Source organism: Thermobia domestica, chromosome 10, assembly GCF_964235325.1.
Source record: "Thermobia domestica chromosome 10, izTheDome1.hap1.1, whole genome shotgun sequence".
In the NCBI taxonomy this organism is placed as follows: domain Eukaryota; kingdom Metazoa; phylum Arthropoda; class Insecta; order Zygentoma; family Lepismatidae; genus Thermobia; species Thermobia domestica.
In genome coordinates this window covers 23,708,724-23,727,444 of record NC_137463.1, presented here as the reverse complement: position 1 = coordinate 23,727,444, position 18,721 = coordinate 23,708,724, and the positions used below count along the sequence as shown (strand labels likewise).

At 36.2% G+C, this 18,721-nt stretch overlaps 1 protein-coding gene across 1 annotated transcript in view; it reads left to right on the top strand.

Annotated features, from left to right (window-relative positions):
* Window positions 1–2,408: 2,408 nt before the first annotated feature.
* Window positions 2,409–18,721, top strand: part of LOC145662373 (uncharacterized) — a 134,992-nt gene continuing 118,679 nt past the window's right edge. Inside the window, exon 1 of the mRNA XM_081727888.1 lies at window positions 2,409–2,834. Coding sequence (XP_081584014.1) covers window positions 2,817–2,834 — 18 coding nt within the window. The 5' untranslated portion in view covers window positions 2,409–2,816. The remainder of the gene's footprint in view (window positions 2,835–18,721) is intronic.

Sequence of the window (18,721 nt, the reverse complement as noted above, 5' to 3'; positions counted from 1 at the left end):
TACTGTACAGATTGCATAGAAGCTAGAGAGTTCTATAGATTTTAAACGTGAGAAGGATAGCCACTTTTCGACAAATTTCTTTACTATAGGCAACCAACATTTCTTTGCTACTGTACAGATTGCATAGAAGCTAGGGAGTTCTATAGATTTTAAACGTGAGAAGGATAGCCACTTTTCGACAAATTTCTTTACTATAGGCAACCAACATTTCTTTGCTACTTTGCAGGTTGCATAGAAGCTAGGGAGTTCTATAGATTTTAAAAGCGAGAAGGATAGCCACTTTCTACAAATCCCTTTAATATAGGCAGCCAACATTTCTTTGCTACTGTACAGATTGCATGAAGCTAGGGAGTTCTATAGATTTTAAACGTGAGAAGGATAGTCACGTTTCGACAAATCCCTTTATTATAGGCAACCAACATTTCTTTGCTACTGTGCAGGTTGCATAGAAGCTAGAGAATATTATAAGTTTTAAAAGGGATATGACAGACACTATTAAAATCACCGTTAGCTGTAAGGATGTTAACGAATTGACTTCAGCGAGATCGGCCGAGGTGATTGCTCTATGTACCTATTGCAAAAGAAAAAAAAACAGAATTCAAAATGTTGCTTTCATTCAAGTGTTATCGTGTGGAGTAACGGACGGAGTAACGATATAATCTTATAAGTTCCGCTGAGTGATTTTAATAGTTCTCCATATTTAATTTATATCAAATAGCCTTCAGCTAGCTGGGGACTTCGTTCCCAGACCCTCGCATTGCTAGACCTACGTCCTTGAACTTGTCATATCCCTAATATAATGTATATCTAATCTTAAGGGGATTTCGAAATATGGCTATTTTATTATAACAATCGCTACTCCCTACCATTTTTCTTCCGCTCTAACGGAGGCGTTAAAAAATACTGAAACACGCCTTTAATATGTCTCTACTCTTAAGGAATTTCGAGTATGGCCATCTTATTTTAAGAATTACAACCCCACCCTTTTTCTTTCCTTCTAAGGAAAATATTTAGAAAAAAAAAACGCTGAAAGACATCTTCAATTATTTTAAATCAAAAGCGTAAATACCAAATTTCATGTGACAAACCTTAACGAATTTAGAGATATGGTCATCCAATAATAACAATTCTAATTCTACTCTTTCTTATTCTGCCTTTTTCCTTCCTTTCTACTGCAAATAACAAAAACAAAAAAAAAAGTGAAACACGTGTTTAATTATCTTAAGCCTAAATGTGAAGTTCAAATACCGAATTTCGTGCCTCTAGTGTTCAGAGATTCGAAGATATGGATATCTTATTACAATAATTGTAATTCCTACCCCCTTTTCCTTCTCACCCTTTTTCTTCCCTTCTAGGTCAAATATTAAAAAAAAAACGCTGAAATATTTGTCTTAATTATTTTAAATGAGAAACCCATATACGAACAGTGGTGGATCTAGGCTTGGGCCCGAGAAAGGGGGCTAAGCCCCTAAGTTGTTTGAGTGACAAAAATAGTTTAAACTATTATTTATATATTTTTGAAAATTTATAGTAAACATGATATACCTATCATAGTCTGAGATCTGATTTCCCCCCAGTTTTTACCTTCAAGATCGGCCTCTGTATACGGAATTTCATGTGTCTAACCTTCAGAGATTCCGAGATATGGTCATTTTATGATAATAGTTTCCACCCCTGTTCTCCTTTCCTCCGCGCCGAATTTCCAAAAATCTTTCCTTAGTGGGATCTTATATCACAAACCCTAGGTCCTGTCGAAATTTGAAGTTTCTAGCTTAAACGGTTTAGCCTGAACGTTCATCAATCAGTGAGTCAGGACTTGTTTCATATGGGCTAAAGAGCAAAGATAAGCGTAGGTCCTTATCATTAAATAATATCAATGTTGGCTGAAACAACTGATTCGTCAAAAACTTTTATTTAAAATATACTTTTTTCTCATTGACACGTGCAGTTCGTACATTATCTATTTATATCTTGATTCCTGCATTATTTTCCTCCTATCCATCACAGTTTCCTGGAACTAGATTATTACGTTTTCCTTTTTCTTATTTAAGACAAGTATAGCATAAAAAAATAACGTCATCTCTGTAAACACACGTGTTTACGTACATATAACATGTATGACTCTTGCTATATTTCATAATTTGAGAATTCTGTGAACTGTTTTGTTTACAATAACATATTTTTAAAAATTTCCTCTTTCTTTTTTCTTTTTTAAGTAGAGCATATAATGTTTATGTTCTAGTCTAGACCATATACATACAATTTACTTGGCATTTATTGTCAGAATTTGTTTTTAAGAACACCTTTTGCTTGTTTGTTTGTTTCAAGTTTTACTGTAAAGCAGTTTTCAATCTAAACTATACAGTACGTCAAGGTCAGAGGTTACTTATTCTCATATTTGAAACGTAGAAAGTGTGCATTTGAAAGCAATACATTAGATGTTACTAGAAAGAAAAAAAAATATGTCGATGAAGCGTTGTCATAATATTACGTTGCAAGAATTAACTTCTTAATACATTATATATAAAGGCAGCCAAGAAAGTTCTGTTCTTTTTTGTGGAGGTATGTGTCCAATTGGCCCTCACCCTGTCAGTTGAATGCGAATGGAGATAAGGCGAAGATCAGTTTTGTTGTGGATATATCCAACATACTACAAGGTAGTGTATCCAACATACTACCTGGTTGTGGCAGTTCATTTACACTGTGAATTTGCGTAAGAACAGACTGAACATGGGACCTCCACAGAGCGTCATAAGGGCGTGTATGGTGTACGAGTTCAAACTGGAGTCAAACGCCGCTGCAGCGGGGTGGAAGATATGCCAGGCCTTTCTTTGGTGAGTGTGTCGTGACTAGTGTTGTGAAGGCCTTGAAAAAAACAGGAAAATTTGGGTAAAAAAACCAGTTTTTTTTACCGCTTTTTCCCGAGCTTGAAAAAAAAACGAAAAATTGGGGAAATTTTGAAATTTTCGAATATTTTACTATATTATGCTCTTAAATTGAAAACTATTTTATATTTACCAGTTTACAGTTAAGTTAATTGAGTACTTATGTTTATTGTATTAGAATAGGGAAAATTTGTAGGAAAAAATATATCTGCACAACTCCTTTAAAATTAGCACCGTGATAGAATGGAGTTATGACTACAAAAGATACTAAAATATAATCCTAGTTAGATTAATTAATATAGACGCATTTTAATTATCTTAAGCAATCTTATGAAGTTCCAGCTTCATGGCAGGGAAGTGTTAAAATAATGGCGCCAGAAACATTTTAGTTAATACCTGTATGTTAAAGTCAAATGTATATTCGTTATTATTATAGATTAGCAGAACCCTCGTTCTTCGCACGGGGAGAATACGTTTCATTTTAGACATAAAGGTCACCAAAACTGTCACCAATGAACTTAGGGACCTCAAAAACTATGAATTCGACAGTAGTATGAGTCATTTTCAACTGCTTTTACATGTCACCCTCCCCCTTTAGGAGTACTAATGGGGCTGAATTTGGATTTAAACGGCATCTAAGATGTCACTATTCATCTCAGCGATCCCAAAACTATGGGTTCGACACTAATATGGGTCATTTTCGATCATTTATATATAAAGTACCCAAAATCGATAAATATATATGTAAAGTACCCAAAATCTTTACATGTATTTTTAATTTATTTTTGTTTACTATAAAACAAGGAAGTGATATTCAAACTGCTTAGAAAAAATAAAAACAGATAACGTCGGCATCACACCACAATTATAGGGAGTTTTCCTATACGGAACTAAGTAAGAGATTGCAGAAAGAGACCTGAGCTAAGCTCTTCGCCACAACCAGGAAGCACCTGAATCCCGGAAAGGGGTTGTGCTGGTTGAGTACGGAGTGTGGACTCGGGGAGATTGGATAGTGGAAGGACATCGTTTGGAGTTTAACTGAGCTGAACTACCTGTGAGTACTGCATCTATTTGCGATGTTAGATAATCATAATAGTTAAGTTTCTGTGCCATTACGATGTAGTAGATTTCTATAGTTAAGACCATTTCGAATCCTAATAGCTTGTGGTTGTAACACTGGGGTTCCTGTATTGGAAGCCAAGTTTTGTAATGATAATGTTATTGTCTCGGGCGCTAAGTTTTGCAACGATTGAAAATAACTAATAATTAAAGGAAAGTTTCTGCTCGGGCTACCAAATAGAATTACCGCGTGATATTACGAATAAGCAGATCTTACGTATTTGGGCGACGAAGAATATGAAACGTATTGTTTTCGGAATTCGATTCCTTATCTCTAATTTGCATATTTAATCTGAACTAGAACGAATAATTAAGGCACTCACGGATGAGCCTAATATGCATCAGAAAAATGAATACCTGACCTTGTGCTTGAAAAGTGAATGGTACTGATGAGCGACAACTCATCTGCCTATTACACAAATGAAATAAAAAAAATGAATGAGAGTTTGGAGAATTGAAGTTGACTCCACGGGGCTCGAACTTCAGTTCTCCAAGGTGAAAATACAGTTTTGCTAAGATGGTTTGGAATTAAAAAAAATGATATATATACAACGAAAGATGACCTAATGTCTAATCGATTCTGTTTTCCCCATAACGGTGTCTCCAAGGCGCTAGGAAAACAGGTGCGTAGTTAATAGTTAAGTGATTTAAACATGCGGAGCAAAAATCTCACAAGCTGCAAAGCTGAAAGAAAGATTTTTCGCTAATGGCTTGTTCAGTTGGCTACACTGACTATCACTCTGTCACCGAAGTGTGTGGAGATAGCAAAAATAGTTAAAAAGCAACAAACAAGGAAAGTTTAATTTAAAGTTTTAAAAAAATGAGTTAATTTAGATAAAAATTTCTGATGGTCAATGTAACCGTGCTTCAACTTTTCCTGTTCAGGGTGATTTGAAATAAATTCTAGGTATGCTAATAACGGTTAAAGAAATAGGCATATCTTTGAAATGACAACCACATAACTGCTTTGGTTCTAACGTCAAATAGATTTTTAATAAATTTAACGAGAAATAAGGTGATATCTACAAAAATCAACAAGAAAGTTAATTTGGATTTACAAAAAAAATGAATTAATTGACTTTACTGCAAATGAATCAGACTTTTGACTGTTTTGACCAAATAATATGATTTCTCTTAACACATTCTTCACTGTACAACGTAATATTCAAATTATTCAATCTTGACTGTAAAATTTAGCAACAATCTATTTCTACTCAACTAAACTGACAATATTCGATTCTTTATAATTACTATGACGTAGTTATACAAACAAAAATTTCTGTTAAACTGAATATTAATTAGCAAAATGATTTATTGTTTTCCCCCTAGACATAAACGACTATTAAGTAATTCGCCCACAGTTACTACCTCTTTTTATTAATAAAAGAAATGGAAATAAGTTTAAGAATCGGATTGCGGAATGAAAGAATTAATGATTTAGGTTGCTTGCAAGACTTACTGGAGAAATAGTTTAGAAGCGATAGTATGCTTTTGAGAAAATTTAGTGCACTGTTTCTAATGAACTCTAATGAATTTTCAATATTAAAAGATTTGCATAAACAAAACATAGCTTTGTACACATACTATATCAGTTGGTAAATAATACAATTCACAATAAAAATCGTTACACAACACTAACTACACAAATATTTCATATTCAAGTACACTACACAGAAATATATATATTTAGTACTACCATTATTATAGTTTGGCCAATTGATCAAAATAATTATATTGTCGACGCTTGCTGATTTTCTCACTGATTCCTTATTTTGCGAATACACGTTTCTCCATAGCTATGGACCCTATCTGCGTTCGTTGCTCAGATAGGTACCTCCGAAGGGATTTACTCGAGTATCTTAAATTTGTTTACCTTATTTACGAGACTCTAACGATATTACGGGATAAGAATGTTTACACTTATTTGTCTGAAACTTACTCAACATAGCACGTCTTTGGAAGCTTTATATTGATTGTTTCTTTTAAGAATGAGTATAATAAAAATTGACAAGTTACAATAAAATCATATTAAGCCTGTTTACCGCTCTGACACATATTTCCCTAACACAACCTATACAACTGTTAAAATTTGAAAAACTAGACTTTGACGCTAAATCATAGTTTACTCAAAACAGAAATTACATTACATTCACACATCTTAAACGCGATTTATGTTTAAAAGAGAAATAATTCATACTTGATATAAATAAATACTGGATTGCATATAAATGATTATAATGACGGCTTCAAGGATCTAAATATTGACACATTACGATTACAAATAAATGCATGATTGAAGATCAAATCAATGTATACAAATTTCACTAGTAAAATAATCAAAAATTTTATGGTACTTATTCAAGAATGAAATTAACAGTTCCTATATCAGTGAATTAATTTTTGAAATGCAACCAAGGCATTAGGCTATTTGTTTACTTCTTTTAAAAAGAAAGAAAAAAAAATGCTCTAAATGTTTACGGACAGTTCCGTATGAATAAACAATGTCCCGAAGTTTCTAGAAAAAGGTGAGTATGGAGATCACGAATCACGGAAATATTGGCCATAGTCCTTCTTCAATAACGAAAATAACAGAATACTTTGTCCTACCTTAATAAGTCCTTCCGCTTATATTTCCACACTTCAGAAGAAAACTGCATTGTACTTAACTGACCGTCACAATGCTTCCTAATGTCCCTTCTCAGACCCCGCTTTCCTCTGGATTCAACTCCCGGAGAAGAGGTCCTCGTTTGTCTGAAGCGTCTGGGTCTTCCTGTGGCAAGGCATCTGTCTCGAGTATCAGGGATCGAACCCGTGTCTCCGTCCTTCATCTCCATGTTGTTGAAATGCAACGATGCGTCACTTATCAAATCCATCTGCACTTAAATTTCACTTGCACAGTTTATATATATATCCGCCATACATCGCACTACTTTTCCTGTCTTTGCACTTTATGCGGGAAATCAACGTATATAGAATCACAGACTCACTTCAACATCACCATTTATGTAGCGTTACCGTAAGATGATAAGAATTATGTCTATCTGTCGATGTTTTAAATATTTGTATAAATAATCTTGTAACGACGAAGTTGCTGTGGATAACGCGTGGTTTAAGTAACTGGCTGCTAACGGGTGTTTAGCTAGCCATTTTTCTGAAATTTAAACACTTAAATATATATATATATATATATATATATATATATATATATATGTATATATGAGTTGACGTACGCTTATGAATCGCGTGTTGGTGATGTTTTCACGATGAAGTGTCGACTTAGAGTAACCTCTCTTCCGTGTAGGCCTTCTCCCAGCTTTCTTTATTTTTTTAAAAAAAATAGACGCTTCATTCTTCTCTTTGTGAATTTTGAATTTCGGATTCTGATTCGCCGCTTTAAGTTCGTGACACCATTTCCCAAAAATCGGTTGATAATTTGGCTTGGGTTTCTAGCGTCTCTTCTGGGCTAGTACGTGATGTTAAAGAGTTTCATAAGCACTTGCGAAGATTGTAGATAAAAAATTTTGGTTCCTGTGTGTCTGCGACGTGATATTTGCGATATCGAGGTACTTAGGTAGTGCGACAGTATGGCTGGAGTAACAATAGCAAATTCCATTACCGTTTACTGGCGAGGTAGAAAACTGGGTGGTCTATTAGTGCGGTTACCGTCTTATGTTTTTTTTTTTTTTTTGAAAAGCAGAGAAACTTCTTTACCTGGGACAAATGAAAGAGGTTGCTTGGCTGCTAAATGAAACAAAATAAAATTTTCCTTGACTTTTAAAAATAAATTGAATTTACATATAAATATGTTTTAATTTGAATATATGAACAATTAATTGAGTGTGTGAGCGTAATTGTCACAATACCCCCCTCCCAAGATGTAGCAAGTGCTGCAACAGAGTGAAGCACGGCTGCATCTAAGGAGAAGTAACATTTGATAAATATAAAAGTTCAAATTCTGACAAAAAGTACAAATACATGAAAATCCTAACCCTAATCTATGTTGAAGAAGACAATTTATAAATTCACCAAAAATCCGAACCCTAATGGTAAAATTTCGTGCAAGCTGAGAGAGATAATCTCAATCTAGATGAGAGGTCTCAGGTATTGAGTTGGTGGTCAGTTCAAGCTGCCGGACACAAGCTTATGAGGCATGTTTTAAATAATATGACCTTATTCTTAATTGTCTCTTGGAGTTCTTTATTTTCTCTGCGCGGGATACAACTTCTTCTATTTCTTCCAAAGTTCTGGCTGCCCTAGGTAACAAAACAACAAAACAACAATATTATATAATTTTTAGCGTCTTGTATCATCGGGAAAGAGAGCATTGGTTACAGAGGGTGGCATGGAGCTTCAATTCTTCCATGTGCGAGGGCAAGGCCACTGCTCGCACTTCTGCTTTTCTTCTTCGGCCATGATTTTTCTTCAGTAACATAACTTTAAAATATAAGGAGAGTAAAATGATCAAGGCAAAGTTCCATGTCGCGAACATCCAATTGTGGGAACTTGCAAACATCTTGGTGGATTTGTCATCTGCTCGCTGCTCGTAGCTCACTATTCTTAGGCTCGGCGCGTTTTCGCAGGTATCATCACCAAGGCGAAGGGGTGCGTTGAGTCTCTGCTCTAAACGCAAAACTCCACTTCAGAGAGCTCAAATCGGGAATCCATCTCTACCGATTGCTCCGTATACAGGCACTTCTTCGTGCATAACAAAAATTACATCTCCTGGGCCGGTTTCAATGCTGGGTGGCGCACATTCGTGAACATCTTTTTCCAATCTTCCTCTGTAATTTTGATTGCCTCACATCCGATATCTGAAATAAAGTTAAAACAAATGCTGGTAAACAAATTCATTTCTGGGCATTATGCTTCCATATAGTACATATTCTTATTCTTTATGTTTAACTTCTAGGGTTAGCCGCTTGGATAGGAGATGCAGGTACATTCAACTGGGTTGTGCCATAGATAAAATTCTCTTATATTTCTTTCATCAGTTTCCTGCTAAGTTTTCTTTCTTCGCGCTACTACTTTATTCTTGACTTATACTTTTCTTGCAGTATATTCTCGCAATTTTTCTTTACTTCTTGCCTACAATCATTGTATTTCTGTACTTCCATTAGTTTTCATGCCATTGTGTATCTTAGTCTGTTTTCCAGCAAGCTGTCACGTAACCTCGACTCGAACCTGGACCGTTGCAGGTCAATTTTTAGTTTTCCTGCTGCTGCTCTGCCTGCAGGACCAGTGGGTTGGTAGCATTGATGCTGTCTGGTGTACTGCTACCTCTCCCTCGTGACCCACGATTGTTTCCTCTGGTGTGACCTCTTCGCTCCGAGCTGTTCCCTCGATGCGTGGTCACTTGTCGGACTTGTCTCTCTTCATTTCTTGACCTGTCTCCTCTGTTTCTTTGATTGCGGCGGAAACGGTGCTGTGCGTGACCTCTTGTCGGTGCTCCTGTACTTCTCTCGCTGCCGGAACTGTCTTCATCAGTCCGCTGTGATGGCTGGTGAGTGTTGCGCAATCGATTGTCCTCTCTTCGATAAGGATGGTGCCGTTGTCTCCTATTTCCGGAGTCCCTATATACGGTTTCCTCCGTTGACTGCCTACGCACATTCTGTACTCTCCGTTGGCCTGTCGTACCCCCGTTATTCCTTTGGGCATTTCGGTCTCTCTGGAAACTCTCTATCCTGTCCAGCTCCTCGCTGTCCCAGAGGATCATTGACAGTTGCTCCGTATCCTCCAGCTGAACTCCGATGAGCTGCCTTTGGATACGTAACGGTAGCATGTTCTTCACGTTTGAGAGAACTTCTGCTTCCGACATAGAAGGACTTAGTTCCCGGAACGCCTTGACTTGCTCCCAAAAGAATTCACGCAGGGACTTACGTGAATCAGCCCTATAGCGTGTGTTTCTGAGGCGAGTGAGCTTTCGCTGAATAATGGCTTCGCTTTGGAAATTCCTCAGAAAGGCACGACGGAAGTCTTCAAAAGTTCTGAACTGTTGGATGTGATTGTCTATCCACATCTTTGCTGCTCCACGTAGGATACGTGGAATTATGTGGAGAAGTTCTTCCTGCGCTATTCCGTATAGCCTGCAATCATCCAACAACCGCTCAAGGAAGGTTGATGGCAGTCCCACATCCGTGTCCGGGTCAAACGATGGCAATTCATCTATTTTAGGAGCTCGAAGAAAACTTCTGCAGCTAGCGTGAGAGTCCACAGATCTTCCACTCTCCTGATTCCCTTGACTGAGGTCTTCTAAAATTGGATTTGAAACCGGAGGCGTCGGAGTCCTTCGAGATGGTTCAATTCCTGAGAAAGCGGGTTGAGGTATGTTTCTTACTGCTTCCCCAACTCTCCTTTCTACCAACTCGGACATCTTCTCCGTTAGGGATGCTGTCAGTTGGTCCACCGTCTGCTGAATAGCTCCTGCTTTCTCCCGTTCGGCATCTTGGATTTGCCGGAGTTCCTCAATCCTGGTGCTCTGATTAGTGAGGCTCTCTATTAGCTCCTCTTGTCGTACAGTCATAGAATGTTCAATATTCTCCATCCTTGTCTGCAGCTCTATCCTTTGTGCTTGGGTCTGCGTCTCCAAGTCCATCCGCATGCGCTGCATATCTTCTAGAACCTGTCCCTGTCTTTCCTCCATTTGCCTGACCATCCTCTCTTCCATTTGGCCAGCTTGTGCCGTGAGACGTTCTTCTGTCTCCTGCAACTGTCTGTGCTGCCGCTCTCTCTGTTCTTCCAGATTTTGGGAGATAGTGCGCTTGAAGTCCTCCAGCGCTTCCGTGTTTGACTTCTCGTGTTCGTCCAGCCTCCTAGCTTGCTCCTGTAGTTTCCTCGAGAGGTCTTCTGCCAAATGGTCTTGTTTTTCCATGAGCTTGTCAAGTTTTCTATCTTGTTCTTCTCGGTCTTTTGCCAAATGGTCTTGTTTTTCCATGAGCTTGTCAAGTTTTCTATCTTGTTCTTCTCGTTCTTTTGCCAAATGGTCTTGTTTTTCCATGAGCTTGTCAAGTTTTCTATCTTGTTCTTCTTTTTGTTGTTTGATCAACTCATCCAGTCGTTGTAACGCTGCTAGAAGAGATTCCTGAAAATCGCCATTAGTGCTGTTCGGCCCGTGATGCTGTTGAATGTTGTCTCTACTTCCTTGAGTGACATCATTTTCCATAACTTGACTTGTATTCCTCTGGTCACCACATTCAGGACAATTTCGAGCCTCATCAGTGGGATCCAAATCCTGTTCCCATAGGTCACGTCCACACGTGCGACAACGTTGTGCTTCTTCCATTGCAGACATCCTGTTTCTTGGTCGTTGCCTCAAGGTAGATGGCCTCAACTGTGGCATCTGCAAGTAGACTTAAATAACTGGATTGTCAGGATAATTCTTATTAAAATTTGTCTAAAATTAATTCTAATTATCTGACCTATGCTGTCAATCACTCTAAATTTCGTACTCTAAGTTCACCTTAATACGCAAAAATATTACTATTTCATCAATGTAGCATGCCAAGCTACTTTAACACCACACGTTTTCCACAACAACTTAGTTCATTCTTGTTTTTTTTTTTTTTTTTACTATATTCATATGGATATTTATGTGTATATACAAATAGTGTATTAATTAACAGATAACATGTCTAAAACACAATAATATGTAAGTAATAAAATGCATGTGTAAATAAAAGTATTATATCTAACCTATTCTAAACATATATCTATATATGACTATATAATTATATTAATACTAATGTTATTCACTAGAAACAAACTTAGCTAAATTTATGCATCAATATGCCAAGAATTTGCATGTTCACTTATATTAGTCGCTTACCTGGTGCATTACCTTTTTGTTTTCTTCTTTCCTTCTTTTCTTCTTTTTTTTTTAACACAAACAAAATATTGTATCTCCTTTCTCTTCCAATCACACAAACCAACAAACAAACGTGAGGTAAGAACTATTATTATTATTATTATTATTATTATTTACGCATGTGCTGAAATGAAATAAAATTGGTTGCGAGGGGGAGTAGAACGCTTAATCGTTCCCTACGGGTAATCTCGAAATAATGATTCTTTGAATACAAAGTTACCTAATTTCCTATCACGCTTCCCATTCTTAATTTTAGTATTACGTAATAGACTTGATTACTGTTTTCGTTCGCTGTTCGAAATTTACTATGTATGCTTCTCCAAACTAAATTTCCTACTTTTTTTTTTTTTAACGCTTACTACGCTTTTCGGTCCTGAAATAAAATTAACTACGCATGTTGGTCCTTCAAATGAGATTAACTACGCATTCGGGTCCCTGAAATAAGATTAACTACGCATTCGGGTCCCTCAAATAGGATTAACTACGCATTCGGGTCCCTCAAATAGGATTAACTACGCATTCGGGTCCCTCAAATAGGATTAACTACGCATTCGGGTCCCTGAAATAAGATTAACTACGCATTCGGGTCCCTCAAATAAGATTAACTACGCATTCGGGTTCCTGTTCGGGAAGCCATTTCTTGTGACACTGGGGTTCCTGTATTGGAAGCCAAGTTTTGTAATGATAATGTTATTGTCTCGGGCGCTAAGTTTTGCAACGATTGAAAATAACTAATAATTAAAGGAAAGTTTCTGCTCGGGCTACCAAATAGAATTACCGCGTGATATTACGAATAAGCAGATCTTACGTATTTGGGCGACGAAGAATATGAAACGTATTGTTTTCGGAATTCGATTCCTTATCTCTAATTTGCATATTTAATCTGAACTAGAACGAATAATTAAGGCACTCACGGATGAGCCTAATATGCATCAGAAAAATGAATACCTGACCTTGTGCTTGAAAAGTGAATGGTACTGATGAGCGACAACTCATCTGCCTATTACACAAATGAAATAAAAAAAATGAATGAGAGTTTGGAGAATTGAAGTTGACTCCACGGGGCTCGAACTTCAGTTCTCCAAGGTGAAAATACAGTTTTGCTAAGATGGTTTGGAATTAAAAAAAAATGATATATATACAACGAAAGATGACCTAATGTCTAATCGATTCTGTTTTCCCCATAACGGTGTCTCCAAGGCGCTAGGAAAACAGGTGCGTAGTTAATAGTTAAGTGATTTAAACATGCGGAGCAAAAATCTCATAAGCTGCAAAGCTGAAAGAAAGATTTTTCGCTAATGGCTTGTTCAGTTGGCTACACTGACTATCACTCTGTCACCGAAGTGTGTGGAGATAGCAAAAATAGTTAAAAAGCAACAAACAAGGAAAGTTTAATTTAAAGTTTTAAAAAAATGAGTTAATTTAGATAAAAATTTCTGATGGTCAATGTAACCGTGCTTCAACTTTTCCTGTTCAGGGTGATTTGAAATAAATTCTAGGTATGCTAATAACGGTTAAAGAAATAGGCATATCTTTGAAATGATAACCACATAACTGCTTTGGTTCTAACGTCAAATAGACTTTTAATAAATTTAACGAGAAATAAGGTGATATCTACAAAAATCAACAAGAAAGTTAATTTGGATTTACAAAAAAAATGAATTAATTGACTTTACTGCAAATGAATCAGACTTTTGACTGTTTTGACCAAATAATATGATTTCTCTTAACACATTCTTCACTGTACAACGTAATATTCAAATTATTCAATCTTGACTGTAAAATTTAGCAACAATCTATTTCTACTCAACTAAACTGACAATATTCGATTCTTTATAATTACTATGACGTAGTTATACAAACAAAAATTTCTATTAAACTGAATATTAATTAGCAAAATGATTTATTGTTTTCCCCCTAGACATAAACGACTATTAAGTAATTCGCCCACAGTTACTACCTCTTTTTATTAATAAAAGAAATGGAAATAAGTTTAAGAATCGGATTGCGGAATGAAAGAATTAATGATTTAGGTTGCTTGCAAGACTTACTGGAGAAATAGTTTAGAAGCGATAGTATGCTTTTGAGAAAATTTAGTGCACTGTTTCTAATGAACTCTAATGAATTTTCAATATTAAAAGATTTGCATAAACAAAACATAGCTTTGTACACATACTATATCAGTTGGTAAATAATACAATTCACAATAAAAATCGTTACACAACACTAACTACACAAATATTTCATATTCAAGTACACTACACAGAAATATATATATTTAGTACTACCATTATTATAGTTTGGCCAATTGATCAAAATAATTATATTGTCGACGCTTGCTGATTTTCTCACTGATTCCTTATTTTGCGAATACACGTTTCTCCATAGCTATGGACCCTATCTGCGTTCGTTGCTCAGATAGGTACCTCCGAAGGGATTTACTCGAGTATCTTAAATTTGTTTACCTTATTTACGAGACTCTAACGATATTACGGGATAAGAATGTTTACACTTATTTGTCTGAAACTTACTCAACATAGCACGTCTTTGGAAGCTTTATATTGATTGTTTCTTTTAAGAATGAGTATAATAAAAATTGACAAGTTACAATAAAATCATATTAAGCCTGTTTACCGCTCTGACACATATTTCCCTAACACAACCTATACAACTGTTAAAATTTGAAAAACTAGACTTTGACGCTAAATCATAGTTTACTCAAAACAGAAATTACATTACATTCACACATCTTAAACGCGATTTATGTTTAAAAGAGAAATAATTCATACTTGATATAAATAAATACTGGATTGCATATAAATGATTATAATGACGGCTTCAAGGATCTAAATATTGACACATTACGATTACAAATAAATGCATGATTGAAGATCAAATCAATGTATACAAATTTCACTAGTAAAATAATCAAAAATTTTATGGTACTTATTCAAGAATGAAATTAACAGTTCCTATATCAGTGAATTAATTTTTGAAATGCAACCAAGGCATTAGGCTATTTGTTTACTTCTTTTAAAAAGAAAAAAAAAATGCTCTAAATGTTTACGGACAGTTCCGTATGAATAAACAATGTCCCGAAGTTTCTAGAAAAAGGTGAGTATGGAGATCACGAATCACGGAAATATTGGCCATAGTCCTTCTTCAATAACGAAAATAACAGAATACTTTGTCCTACCTTAATAAGTCCTTCCGCTTATATTTCCACACTTCAGAAGAAAACTGCATTGTACTTAACTGACCGTCACAATGCTTCCTAATGTCCCTTCTCAGACCCCGCTTTCCTCTGGATTCAACTCCCGGAGAAGAGGTCCTCGTTTGTCTGAAGCGTCTGGGTCTTCCTGTGGCAAGGCATCTGTCTCGAGTATCAGGGATCGAACCCGTGTCTCCGTCCTTCATCTCCATGTTGTTGAAATGCAACGATGCGTCACTTATCAAATCCATCTGCACTTAAATTTCACTTGCACAGTTTATATATATATCCGCCATACATCGCACTACTTTTCCTGTCTTTGCACTTTATGCGGGAAATCAACGTATATAGAATCACAGACTCACTTCAACATCACCATTTATGTAGCGTTACCGTAAGATGATAAGAATTATGTCTATCTGTCGATGTTTTAAATATTTGTATAAATAATCTTGTAACGACGAAGTTGCTGTGGATAACGCGTGGTTTAAGTAACTGGCTGCTAACGGGTGTTTAGCTAGCCATTTTTCTGAAATTTAAACACTTAAATATATATATATATATATATATGTATATATGAGTTGACGTACGCTTATGAATCGCGTGTTGGTGATGTTTTCACGATGAAGTGTCGACTTAGAGTAACCTCTCTTCCGTGTAGGCCTTCTCCCAGCTTTCTTTATTTTTTTAAAAAAAATAGACGCTTCATTCTTCTCTTTGTGAATTTTGAATTTCGGATTCTGATTCGCCGCTTTAAGTTCGTGACACCATTTCCCAAAAATCGGTTGATAATTTGGCTTGGGTTTCTAGCGTCTCTTCTGGGCTAGTACGTGATGTTAAAGAGTTTCATAAGCACTTGCGAAGATTGTAGATAAAAAATTTTGGTTCCTGTATGTCTGCGACGTGATATTTGCGATATCGAGGTACTTAGGTAGTGCGACAGTATGGCTGGAGTAACAATAGCAAATTCCATTACCGTTTACTGGCGAGGTAGAAAACTGGGTGGTCTATTAGTGCGGTTACCGTCTTATGTTTTTTTTTTTTTTTTTGAAAAGCAGAGAAACTTCTTTACCTGGGACAAATGAAAGAGGTTGCTTGGCTGCTAAATGAAACAAAATAAAATTTTCCTTGACTTTTAAAAATAAATTGAATTTACATATAAATATGTTTTAATTTGAATATATGAACAATTAATTGAGTGTGTGAGCGTAATTGTCACATGGTGTGATGTCAAAAATATCCAAAAGTAATTGATTATTTCATTTCTTATCCTAAGATGATTAGTTAAATTCATCCTTGAGTTGTCTAAATACACGGTGTTACAAATTTCAGATGAGCTACGCTCTGCCCCCAAGTATAAAAAGTTTTTAAAATACTAAATTATTCCAGTTAGAAATTTGTAGCACACGTTATGGTGGAGGTGCCGGGTAAACACCCTCCTCCTTTCCCCGAGCTACAGAGCTGAATATGGATTTAAGCGGCATCGGAAGTGTTACTGCTTATTTGCAACCCCGGAAACTATGGATGATACTAATATATGTCATTTTCAATATATATCCCCCTTCCTGCCTCCAAGTTGAACCTTCAAAGTGAAATGATAAAAACCATCCCAGGCCAGAATTTCATTTATGTTGAGAATGTTATCGGTCTGGTGGTTCAACAGTTGTTAAGTTGCAAATTTAGTGACTTTTATCTTATAGATAGTGTCGCACTAGAAAACAGGTATTTGTTTACATACAAAATTTTGTACATAAAGTCATCATCTACAGGGTATGGTGTAAGGACTGCGATATGTCATATTAGGAGAGACAGGAAAGAGAGTGAAAAATATTAAAACAACATGAAGATGATGTTAGGAGGAAGAAAGATACCAATGCCATATATTAACATGTTAAGGAGACGAATCACGGAATTAATTGGGATAAGACGGAAGTATTGAAAATGAAGAAAAGAATGATAATAATGAAGTGGAAAGAAGCAGATTGGATAAAGAAGGTAGGAAGAGATAAACTGATGAACTGGACAGACGGCTTACCTATTAATGAATTATGGCAAGGAAGTTTGGATAGCGTAGACAAGAAGAAGATAAAAAAAGGCCCTTATAAGAAACAAAAATGGCAGAATGTGATAGTTGGAAAGTGAACAAGAAGACTTACGGATGTTGGATGGTGTCATGTCGGGAGACCTCGGGGGCCATCTCATTAACTTCATCATGAGGACCAGTGCGACCTATCGACTGGAAACGATGACAACGCTACAGGGGCGGATCCAGGACGGACTTCTGGGGGGCGGTGGGTTGTAATACTGCTACTTACAGCTACTTTTAAGACCTCCAAATTCTGGGATGGGTTATATATATATATATATATATATATATATATATATATATATATATATATATATAAGAAAGTTTCCTCTTCTGGGGGATGGCGATCGCCCCCCTGGATCCGGCACTGCAACGCTATTGGAGATGTTCATTCAGATACCCTCTCACGCCATTATGGAAGTTGGGTGGAGCTCTATTCTGTTGGAAAATGAGATTTCGGGAATCAAGTTGTATCAATCATATCTGGAGCATGTCAAAATATGAGTGCCCCCCTCCCCATTACAGTTCTTTCTGCAAAGAAAAATAACCCATAAAACTTCGGCAGCAAAGGCGTTCAAGTTTGGAGAATCACTGACATGTTCATTAATTAGTCGAGGGTGTTCTGAATAGAGATGGGCACGAGCGAGTTCGAGCGAGTTTTCTTTGAAACTCGAGTCCACTCGAAACAGACATCTTTGAGCTCGACTTGAGAACTTGTAACGTTATTTCTTTCGTTAGATTCTCTGATTCCAAATATATTTTGAACATTTATAGAGTATACGATATTACCATGAATCACACAACACAGTTATGCACTTTTGAATATATATTTTGTCATATATACCAAATTTGACACATTGAAATAATATACATTCTATTCTAACAAGATGATTCTTCGTTATATCTTTTCTTAGTTACCTTAACAACCAGATAAACAAGTTGCCACAGCAACCAAAACAAGAGAAATGTCAATATAATACACAAGGATGTTATAAATACTAGAGGATCTGCTCATATGTATCTTCATTCTATTAAATCGATGAAGCCAAAAAACAACCGAGCATCGGCACATCTGATTGGCTACTCCCGCTTCTGCCATCGCCTGATTGGCTACTTTCGTTTCCGCCATGATTGTTGGCTCAAAACATTGCGATCCTATTGGGCGGACTGGGCAGAGTAGGGGTGGCGAAACTGTGACGTATGGCTTCAGGATTTTGTTGTAAAGGCAGAGCCTCTATTTTATAAAATCCTTGATAATACAAATATTTAAATTATTTCTTTATATATTTCTTCTTCTTCTTCTTAATCGCTAGTGCTCTTTAAAATAGCACTATTGCCCATAAAAGCAGAAACAATACTTAGAAGTACATACGAAATATATATATTATCGATCGTTGTAAACTCGGCTCCAGAACTTCCTCCAACTCGAATCGAATTCGGATCGAGTTTCGAGTCAAGTAGAGCCTAAACGAGCCAAATCCTGTATCCTACATAGACAATATGATCAATGATACTACTACTACTGCAACTATTTATTATTATTATTATTATTATTATTA